The 12,122-nt window shown below is 40.0% G+C and overlaps 1 protein-coding gene across 6 annotated transcripts in view; it reads right to left on the reverse strand.

Moving 5' to 3' along the window:
• CADPS2 (calcium dependent secretion activator 2) overlaps positions 1-12,122 on the reverse strand; it is a 694,049-nt gene that overhangs the window by 108,146 nt on the left and 573,781 nt on the right. For all 6 annotated transcript variants that reach the window (XM_089672135.1, XM_089672134.1, XM_089672133.1 and 3 more), the window contains one exon: positions 1,468-1,500. In XM_089672135.1, coding sequence (XP_089528261.1) covers positions 1,468-1,500 — 33 coding nt within the window. The remainder of the gene's footprint in view (positions 1-1,467; positions 1,501-12,122) is intronic.

Below are 12,122 nucleotides of genomic sequence, written 5' to 3' on the forward strand. Positions count from 1 at the left end.
CACTAGATGAAAATGATCAAAATAGTAGTTAAACACAGAACCTCCTATGCTAATTTCTATAGAATGACAATAGGAACTGTTCACATTTATTAAAGAAATAGATGCTGTCCTCTTCAACTATGCAGTCAATCAAGGGTAGTACCAATGGGGTTAACGAAAAGTACAAGAAATCTATATAATTATCATGCAGGAACTCTACACAATATTACAGTAGCTTAAAGGGGCTCAATACAGCTCCCGTCAGTTTTGATTGCATTAACTGTATGCACAGAACTATTAGCAATACCACCAAAAGTAATTAATAATTGATTATTTGCCAGGTTTGATTGGCAAAATCATTAGATTAAGAAAAATTTTTCAAAATGTAGCAATAAGTACTTAATCCCAGTCTCCTCCTCTGTACTTGTATTTATATCCTTTAGAGTCCTATAGTGAGGTACACATGCACAGGTTATAGTTGAGCCTAAACCATCAATGTGACTAACAAGAGTCTACTAGTAGCGCTCACTTTTGGCAGGTTCACATATACCAAACTATACTCTTCTTCAGCCTTTTTCAACCAGGATACCTAAACACCCTGGGGTGCCTTCAGGGGTGCCTAGGGAAAATCCCTAAAAATTGCACAATATACACTGTGAAACAAAACCACAGTTTTTCATTGTGCACTACTACAATCTTATAGCCATTGGTGTCTAACAACCAATGACATTACAGTTGATAAGGAGAACATTTGACGCATGCACAGCATCCCCTACTCTGCCCCTGGCCGTCAGCACTGGGGTCACATTATCTGAGTGAGGCAGAGAAGAAACACTGGAATGCTAGTCAGTACCAGTGCACAAAGGCATATTTGCTTTGGAAGAATAAATCACCTCTAACTTTGTGTGTCCTACACTTGTGGAGTTTGCTGTGTTATGTAAAACTGTAAGTTTAGCTTTTTACATTTCAGAATGGGGTGCCTCGAGTGTGTGCAGAATTTTCAAACAGTGCCTTGACTGAAAAAAGGTTAAACACTGCTCTACTTAAAATGATGGCACCCAGCAGAGGTTATTTTGTATATTTTCTTTTATTGCCAATCAGTTTATATTTATTGTATGTTTTGATTACTGCTGCTTCTTGAATCAAAAACACAACCTAATAAAGTCTGTAGAGTTCTGCTGAAGAAAATGCATTTCATTAATTCATATCCTCATGCTATTATGACCACATATAATTGCACTAAATCACAAAATGTATGATTAAAACCAAGTCAGCTGGGCTTATTTAATTTATGAGTTAATAAACATCAGTAAGAATAGGCAAGAGGCAGTATTCTATGACAACCTATTAGACCTTGCTATAAGGTCAATTAAAAGATACATTTTTGATTAGTTGCTAAGGCCTTCCCTGAATATAAGCTTGCACTGCTTTACTGACTAAGCATGTATTATATGGCCATATCCCGAGGACATGCAAAATATTACTTACTGGCACTTCGACATACTTTGAAGCAGCTTTCACCTGAAAAAAAACAAAACAAAAAAAACAAATCAATAGTGGACAGCTAAATAATTAGCAAAGGAAAGTTCTTCTAAACCCTGCACATATTATACGTATTTATTTTTCAACTGCATAATTATCTTAATTACGCCATCCTTTTAAATGCAATCAAGCTTCCAGATGAAGAAAGTGAATTTAATCATTCACAATACAATTCAGTAATTCACAAAGTGGAAAATGCACCTTGGTATAAATTGTAATGTCAAGTAGAACTGACTGATTAATTGCTTTTTGTCAATTTCATATTTACTTTCCGTAATCCTTATGCATGTTGCATAACAGTAACATAACTTTTTAAAAATAATTTTACATGCAATAAACAATGTAATGAAATCTTTATTTCACTATATGAACAACAAAATCTTGTCATTCGCTTATTTGAATTAAGAAGATCCTATTTTTATGTTGAACATTTTAAACAGCGGGGTGCACCACCAATGAGGAATCTTTCTTCTTCATGTTATTGATTAAACACCTCTGTTTTGATAGTAAACCTTTTAGATAATAGATCCTTTACCTTCTGCAGCCCCTTTGTATTTAAAGTAATTCTAAAGGTTGTAATGTAAAAATAAATAGCAATCCTGTCATACTTACCTGCTTTGTGCAATGGTTTTGCAGAGAGTAGCCCCGATCCTTTTCCTTGAGGATCCCCTGCTGGCAGTCCTGGCTCCCCCCAAATGCCAAGTGCCCCCAATAGCAAGCCTGTTGCTATGGGGGCACTCAAGCAGGCACGCTCCTGTGAATGGACATTGTCCATTCACACACAGAGTGCGGCTAGGCCCCTGCTCTCTCTTACTTTGTAAGTACAAGGGAGGCTGGAGACTGCACCCAGGAGGTTTTTTACCTTAATAAATAGAACGCATTAAGGTAAAAAATCACCTGCCTTTAAAACCACTTTAAAAACAAACCAGAAAACTAACAGTGATATAAGAAGTGACACCTCCACACTAGCACACCATCAATGTGATGTGTGTTGTGTATTAATGGCTTTACATCTTCAAAAATAGACGTATCTAAAGTTTGTAGTCAATGCATATAAAGCAGCTCCTACTTCACATATGCATTGTTTTAAAAATATTGTTACATAACTATCTTAAGTTACTAATGTGTTTTGATATCGACCTCCTGCTATCCCACCACAGTACGACTCTCACTGCAGGACAGAGGGAAAGTGCTCTAAGTTATACTGTATGTTCTACTGCATAATAAATAGCTGATTCCTTCGTGAACAAACTCCAGAAGTGAAGAACAACTGGATTTTTGTATCATAAAATCCTTATCTTGAAAGTTCATTGAGGGACACAGCATTCAGAGACATTTGAGTTATACTACTGCCTACAGAAGGATTTGTACAATTGCAAACAAAAAACAGTGACCAGCAAGGTATATCCCCTCCCATTCGTAACATTCCTCCATTTTGTAACAAATAGTATGAAGGGTAAGACCACAAATACAGATGGATGGGACCTGTGTCCCTTAATGAACTCAAAGAAAAGGATTTTACAGTAAGTACAGAAATCCTCTTTTCTTTTCTGTTTGAGGGCAAAGATTCAAAATCAGTGCAACTGAGGAATAGGCAACCCAGCAATTGAAACATTGACAGGCCAAACTATAAACGAACTAGGGACTGCTTGCAAGTCAAAGAGCCTTGTGAAGGACCTTACACCCAAAGCTAGCATGAGAAGAAGCCTGAACATCCCCTTGGTAAAACGTGTACAGAAGACCAGTTGTCTGAAACAGTTGCCTTTTGCCAAAAAACCCAAGGGATGAAGTAAGACTGCATACCACTGTCATAACTAGTGATCGACTTTATGTTCGAGTCGAACACACGAACGGTAAGGCCTGACCATAGCAATGCTTTAGGCAATCACAGCACATTGTGATTTCGTCACAATACTTAAAGAATGGTTATCGCCACGCAGCTATCAGACTGGGAACCAGCTGGAAGCCAGCATCGAGAGCGGAGCGCTTTTTTTTCTTTTCTCGGGTTGGCTGTGGCGACGGGCATCATGATTGACATTGGATCTACTTCAGGGGACATGTTTTTTATTTTGTCAAAGCCTGTCTCCTGTAATTTTTACACTACACTTTTTTTTTTTGTGAATGGGTAGCATACAGCATACTCATTCACATGGGGGAGGGGCGGGATCTGTGGGCCCTGTTGTCAAAGGGGGCTTCCAGATTCTGGTAAGCCCACTGCCCTTGTCCCCAGCAACATGGGGACAAGGTGCTTTGGGGGTGTAAGCCCCCTTGCCCCAAAGCACCCCCCCATATGTTGAGGGCATGCGGCCTGGTATGATTCAGGAGGGGAGGCACTAGCTCATCCCCCCCTTTCCTGACCTGCTGGGCTGCATGCTCAGATAAGGGTCCGGTATGGATTTTTGGGAGGTCCCCTACACCATTTAAAAAAAAAAATTTTGTCGTGGGGGTTCCCCTCAAAATTCAAATCAGACCTGAAGGGCTTGTTATGGATGGGAGGGGGGACCGCACACTGTTTTTTACAAATTTTTTTAAATTGTCAGGCAATACTGGCAATTCTTTTGACATTCAGACATTAAAGGATTTTTCACTACTAAAATATCGCATAACTTAATATAACTCATGTGGTACTTTAGTAGTTGAGCGGTATCTTATCGTATACTCAGATGCCGCTCAGTAAATTGTCCCTGTTCAAAGTCCGTGGCTGAACGTTTGGTAGGTTCGAATGTTCGACCGTGCACCGAACAGTGGGGTGTCCAGCCCATCACTAGTCATAATAATAAAAACATATGATACGCAAAGAAAGCACCTCCTGAAATCACCACAATATTGTATGTATGTAACTGTACCATCACTGAGTTACTATTAAGCAAACTGGACATCAGGAAGTTCTAGGGGGCATAGTAAGACTGCAGGAACGCCAGGCGTCCCCGACATTATTACTTTTCCTAGGACACCCTCTATGCTCATAGATGATTTTTTTCATAAGGCAAAAACTGATTAACAGCTTGTATCCAGGGACGTATAAAGAACAGAATAGGCTGGATCCATTTAAGAAGGATTCATTTCTGGGCCAATAAAAGAATTTCCCATAACAAAATCCTGGTGTACCTCAGCCATTGCTCTTCATCTAGTATACCCAATAAAGTTATCTCAAAAGGTAAGAAGAACAGACAATATAGTTGACAGGAGATCCGCAATTTTCTTCCAATATTTGGGGATTACTGCACATAACCACATTACATGAGCAAAATCTACCATGGGGCTATCACATCTATTACAATCAGAAGTAGGTATATGGTGCATAGCATGAAGTCTAACCAAGGTCAGATAAGACTGGTGCAGCATGTAGAGTTATATCAGCAGGAGACACCAACAGGTGGGAGGAGCAGGCTTTCTCCCGGTCTTCGTCAGACAGGCTTGGTGTAAGTGCTTGCCATTTAAAACAAACCTCCTATGGAGTTTTGTTAAGAGAATCGTATAAAAAGTGTGAGTAGATTTCAGAAATCAAGGCCTTGGGTCCCTGCCTTAACTGTAGGCATCTATAAAAAACTGTATGTGGCAACTCATATTTTTCTTTACGGTCTGCAAAGGAGTGCACGATGTTGTTATCATAGACATTAGCTAAGCTAAGGAGGTCTTTATTTTTCCAATAAATTGAGTCTACAAACTGGAGTAAATGAAGGCACACAGGATTATGCCATAGTGGTAACTCCAAATTTATAACAACAAAAGAGTCCAACCTTCTGGCCTCCTGACACAGGCTAAAATTAGAATAGGCAATTTTACCCTGGGCAATAAAGATCTAGAGGCCTCTAATGCAATCAGAAGGTGGTCAATTTTCAGTACATGAGCTACATAGTCTGGCTGGAAAAAGACAAAAGTCCATCCAGTTCAATTAAAAAAAAAAAAAGTTATAATCCTATACCCACAAGTGATCCAGTGGAAGGCAAAAAAAAAACCCAGCACAGCATGAACCAATTTGCTCCTGCAGGGGAAAATATTCCTTCCTGATTCCCAGATCGAAATCAGATATTCCCTGGATCAACTTTACCTATAAATGTTATTATCCAGTTATATTCTGTGTATCTAGGGAAGAATCTAGGCCTTTTTTTAAAGCAGTCCACTACCAACTCTTAAGGGAGTCTATTCCACATTTTCACAGCTCTTACTATGAAGAAACCTTTCCATATTTGGAGATTAAATCTCTTTTCCTCCAGATGTAAAGAGTGCCCCCTTGTCCTCTGTGATGACCTCAGGGTGAATAGCTCTACACTGAGTTCACTATATGAACCACTGATGTATTTATACATGTTGATCATATCCCCCCTTAATCTCCTCTTCTTAAGAGAGAATAAATTCAGTTCCTCTAATCTTTCCTCATAGATGAGCTCCTCCATGCCTCTTATCAGCTTGCTTGCCCTTCTCTGTACTTTCTGCAGTTCCCCAATGTTCTTTTTGTGAATTAGTGCCCAAAACTGAACTGCATATTCCAGATGAGGTCTTATTAATGATTTGTACAGGGGTAATATGATATCTCTCTCTCTAGGGTCTATACCTCTTAATACAAGAGAAGATTGTTCCTCGCTTTAGAAACCTCAGCTTGGCATTGCATGCCAATATTAAGCTTGTGATCTACCAGAACTCCCAGATCCTTCTCCACCATTGATTCCCCCCGTTGTACTCCCCCTAGTATGTATGATGAATGCATATTCTTAGCCCACAAGTGTATAACCTTACATTTATGAACATTAAACCTCATTTGCCACATAGCTGCCCAATTAAAGAGTGCATTGAGGTTGGCTTGTAAATTGGAGACATCCTGTAAGGACGTTATTCCACTGCAAAGCTTGGTGTCATCTGCAAAGATTGAAACAGTATTTTTAATCCCAGACCCTATATCATTTATAAATATATTAAAAAGTAAGGCTCCCAACACTGAACCTTGGGGTACACCACTGACAACCCTAGACTATTCAGAGTATGAATCATTAACCACTACTCTTTGAATATGATCTTTTAGCCAGTTTTCTATCCATTTATACTCTGAATACGATCTTTCAGCCAGTTTTCTATCCATTTACATACCGATTTTTGCAAGCCCAAAGACTTTTTCCATACACATTAGCCAAGTGTGGGGAACTGTGTCAAACGCTTTTGCAAAATCCAAGTATTCCACGTCCACAGCCACCAATCTGTCCAAGGTTTTGCTCACCTCCTCATAAAAAGAAATCACATTTGTTTGACAACTTCTGTCTTGAATCCATGCTGTCTGTTTTTTTTCCAGCAAGAACTCATCTATGTGGTCTTTTATTAAACTCTCCAGTATCTTCCCAACTACGGAAGTTAAACTAACAGGTCTATAATTACTTGGTAAAGATTTTGATCTCTTTTTAAATATATGCACCACATTGGCCTTAAGCCAATCCAGTAGTATTATGCCAGTCATTAAAGATGAAAATTAGAAACAATGGCTTTGAAATGACAGAGCTCATTTCTTTAAGGACATGTGGGTGTATCCATCCGGTCCAGGTGCTTTATTCACCTTTGGGGCTGTGTCAATACCATGCCCATTATGGACAAGAGCTCCCCCATGCTCCATGTATACACAGAGCTGAAGAAGGTATTTAATATATTTGCCTTCTCTTTGCCCCCAGTCACCCACTCTAGATTATTTTGTAAAAGGCCTCAATGCTCAGACCTGTCCTTTTTACTATTAATACATTTGAAGAATTTTTTTGGGCATGTCCTGCTATCTTTTGCAATCTGTCGTTTGCTTTCAATTTTTGTTGCCTTGATTTTCTTTTTACATATTGTTATATTCTTTGAAATGTTTAAATGATAGCGTTCCTTTATTTTTATATTTAATAAAAGCTCTTTTGCTATTATTTATAGCTTTTAACTTTGTCCGTAAGCCACATAGGTTTGATTTTTAGCCTTTTAAACTTGTTTCTCATTAAAATATTTTTTCCAGAGTGTTCACATACAGTCTTTTTGAAAAAATCCCATTTCTTTGTTGTGTTCATGTTAAGCATTTTTATTTTTCCTGTGTGTGCTTGTTGTTTACAGCTAACAATAAATGAAATCATGTAATGTTAAATGCTAAATATGACTCCACCATCACCATCAGCAGATGTCATCGTTACCACCCAATCCAATAAATGTCTTAGTTGTCTGGTCAAATAGTATACTTTAAGTTTGTGCCATACCAGCTTCAGTTTTTGGACACAGCAACACAGAGAGTTTCAATTTGCACTGAATAGTGGCCCAAGTAAAAGTAGTAAATAACACATCCAAAGTATTAAAAAGGGACTTGGGGACTGAGGCAGGCATATGTGAAGTAACATATAGGCACTTCGGTAGGAGGATTATCTTGATTAGGTTAATTCTGCCAGCTACAGAATGGGAGGTTTGGACCATACATTGAGTATAGTTGTGACCACTTGTAAGAGGGGACCCAAATTAACCTTATGGGTCTCAGTAGGGGATACCCTAATAATCACCTCCAGATATTTAAATGAAGTCACCACTTTAAGTGGACATTCTGTCGTAGCCTGGGAAAATGCCATAGGGTGGAGGGGAATCAGAGCTGACTTTTGCATGACTTTTTCATTTTAATGCCTAAATAGGTACCATATGTTTCAATAATATGCACTGATGCACTCAAAGAGGTATGAGCACCTTGAAGATATAGTATGAGGTCAACTGCGTATAATGCTTTAGTGTTTGTTCTATTACCTAACATAATACCTTTGAGAGAGGGAAACTGCAGAATTCTCAATGCCAGTGTCTTTATAGCCACGGCAAATAAGAGCAGAGATAGAGGGCAACCCTGACAGGTCTATGTGGATTAAAATGGGTAGACAGTAAACCACTGACTAACAGATGGGAAGTAGTACAGGCATATAAAATAGAGATCCACTGCTGAAATCGATTTCCAAAGTCAAAACACTGTAGGGCTGCCTGTAAAAAAGGCCATTCAACAGAATCGAAGGCCTTGGCAGTGTTCAGAGAGGCCAGAACAGTGGATTCAGGGAGATATTCTCTAAGTAATAATTTGAATTCTGCAATTGTTAAATGAGGTGGACTTTCCGGGCATAAATTCGGTTTGATCTGGGTCAATTATACTGAGAATAACAGAGTTAAGTAGCAAGACTTTTTGTGAGAATTTTATAGTTTATATCTAACAGTGATATTGGACGGTATGAGGCACAGTCTGTCAGGTCCCTGTCAGCCTTTGGAATAAGGACAACTGTAGCCCAAGTACATAGATTGAGGCAGTCTCCTCTCCCGAAAATCAGTGGAGTATACCTGTACTGGAATGGGAGCTATGATATCAAGATATCTACCATAAACCTCCAAGGGAATGCCATCAGGACCAGATGCCTTACCAGAAGCAAAGGAGGAAATGGCCAGTCTAACCTTCATTGATATCAGCATCCAACATAGCTACCTGTTCGTCTGTTAAAGAGGGAACTTGCAAATCTCTTAAGCATGCTTCAATTTCTACATCAGTGTAACTAAGAGACGCAGAATATATTTCTGTATAGAACTCATGAAAGCACAATAGAATCTTATCAGCTGTGTGTGCAAATGTGCCATCAACCTTGTGACCCACAATATCTGGTTAGTGGCCCCTGCTCAGGCTAAGAAGGTCTGATTAATTAGATGCTGCTGACTAGTGAGGGTGCAGGCTGGGGAAAGGTTCATCTAGACCCAATGCATGCTGCAGAAATAGTAAGAGATACCCTGACTGCTGCACGCCTTGTCAAGCATGAATGATTAACAGGTAAAAGCAGCTTCAGCTCAATTTATCCAAGCCATGCCTCCAACATGTTTCACCCTGTCCTTGGGGTTTAATCATTGAGGTCACCTCTATGATAAAGCCCCAAGGGGTAGGGTGAAACATGTTGAGGGCATGGCTTGGATGAATCAAGCTGAGGCTGTTTTTACCTGCTAACCACTCACGCTTGGTAAGGTAGGCGTGGTTGGGGTATCTCATCCTATTTCTAGAGCATACCAACAACTTTCTTTAGTTTAGCCACAAGTGAACTAGCAGTCTGCTGCCTGGCCATATGGGCGAGAAGTTTACTGGACTATCGTTACTAGTTACCGTATTCGTTACTAGACTGCCGTTACTGGCTACCGTATTCAAATAATTTTTGGTTAGCATAGAATAATTTCTGCTTGGCATTAGTGGACATATGGTTGGAGTATGCACGGAACTGACTTTCCCAGTTTGGCAGAGTAGGTGGTGAGGGGGCAACCAAGAAGGGAGCTGCAACAGCCAACTAAGCTTTACTAATGTCTTCATCATGCTATCGAGTTTACAATTTTTTTAACTTCGTTTCTTTTCAGGTTTTGTCAGGAAATAGACAAAGAGTAACAAAAAATTACCAGAAATTTGTGACATGACACTTGACAAGCACATACAATGTTCCAAAAGGAAGGGTGAAGGCAGCAAGTGCGTCAAAGAGAGATTACAATAGGCATCAATGTCCATGGGATAATCCAGAAGTCCGATCACTATCCAAAAAGAATGAATAAATCATATGAATTATACATCAATTGTATAACAGCGCTGCGACTAGGAAAATGGAAAGAAAACAAATAAACTATCTAGCTATGATAGTTGAGCTGACCTTTTAGTGAAAAAAACGGTGGACCACGCAGGTAGGCTTTTAAAGTATCTCATAATACCAACTCTCAGGAAAGACCATGAGCTTCTAGAATGACATTCAGCTGGTCCAATATCCTGTCACTGGACCCAATCAGCAACAGCCAAAATGGATGAATCTGCCAAGTCTGGCGGACATCAGCTTTGCCTATAGTAAGGGTAAGCATTAATAGTGAGTGGTCTGATATCCCACGGGGGAGGTAAGCAAGAGCTGACCGTTAGTAAATACTTTATCATTTACCAGGGCCAAGTCTATTCAGGACAGACTACTGTGGTTTGGTACAGACCAGGAATAAGCGCATGTATAGGGGCTAGTGGAGTAGATTAAATATCTACTCCAATCAGGATTAAATAGATTAAATATAGTGGTCCCTGCGGGGCCGACGGCATAGGGTACCTATGTCTATCCATGAGTGGGTGCAACAAAAAGTTAAAGTCACCAACACATACACCTCGGGGAACAAGGCAGCAAATAGCATAGTCTCTATAATAACTTGTAGAGTATTCCCAAGGAGGGTTATAGATTACCTAAAAAACAAATGCAGTTGGGCACGAATAAATACATATTTCCCATCTTGGTCAATGTTACCTGGAGACATTCGATATTGGTATTCGTAAAAGTCACCTGAGGTAGTAAATGCTTGAGGATTTAGCAACAGATGCTTGAATCAGGCACATAGAGTAACCAAACCATACTGGGGCAAAGGACTAATGGCTATACAGAGGTCGTCACTTTGTACCACTGCGCACATAAGCATTGAAGGTTCACAACAAAATGCAAAGGTCCTCAGTAAATATAGTCTGCAGACCTCAGTATAGTGCAGAATGAGACAAAAGTGATACAGAAACTCATACTTCCTAATACTTGACTTCTGGAAGCATTTAAAGGCACAGTCATTCAAAAGTTGTGTACATCCTGACATGGGAGCAATGAAAGAAAAATCAGAATGGAATTACTAGTGCGTAACATTCAGCAAAGGCACATAAAACAGGCAAAACTAAGGTTCAGGGTGTCACCAAGAAAAGGCAAATGACTAGGTATTAGGTTATGTAAACCGGAGTGACACAGAGGCTTTATGGTTGGCGCTCTTCAGTGAGCAACCAATTTTGTGGTGATTTAGGTGTACTGAAGAAAAGAACTTTACCACCATCTGCCACCCGCAGCCGAGCCAAGTAGGCCATGGAGTAGATGATTCTGCAGTCATACATTCTTCTTGATTTCTGCAAATGTGACCCGCTGTTTCTGCAATTCAAGTGAGAAATCAGGAAAAAGTGAAACTGTGACATTCTCAAACTGAATAAGGCCCTTCTTTCTGGCTTTGCGGAGAATTAAATCTTTATCCTTGCAATTTAGAAGCCAAGCAAGTAGAGGAGCTCCAGGCTGGGGAGGTTTGGCTGGGCCTTTTCCATAGCAAAGGCAGTTGAGAAGGTAGCATCAGGGAAAATAGCTTACAGGTTCCGCTCCTCTGCTCTCTCTGGAAAACCCTCAATTCTGATATTGTTTCACTGCAAGCGGTTTTGTAGGTCATCTGCCTTTTGGTACCAGAAAGAAATCTGCTTTTTGGCTGCAGCTACCTGACTAGGAGAGGGGGAGAAATAATCTCCCAAGGTAGAAAATCTATTCTCTGTTTTAGTAACTATCTCCCTGATATTCTGCATATCCTGCCTCAGGAGTCCGATGTCTACCTTAATCTCCTCCATCCTACTGGTCAGAGATATGTTGGAGGTCATAATGGCATTGTGGTATTGTGAATTCACCTGCTCCAGTGTCAGCTTTTTCGGTTTGTCCGCAGGCATGCTGGTTCTTTGAGCCTCAGAAGCAAAGGTGGGCCGCTCCATGTGTGTAGAGGGCTGTGGGTGCCATCTTGCTTGTCAAAGTGGCTAAATTCTTTCAGCCGTTTTGCCCCTGTTGAAGGCCAATCTCTGC

The sequence above is a fragment of the Staurois parvus genome, unplaced genomic scaffold (assembly GCF_062004578.1).
Source record: "Staurois parvus isolate SC_StPar_1 unplaced genomic scaffold, SC_StPar_1.0 ptg000120l, whole genome shotgun sequence".
Classification (NCBI taxonomy): Eukaryota; Metazoa; Chordata; class Amphibia; order Anura; family Ranidae; genus Staurois; species Staurois parvus.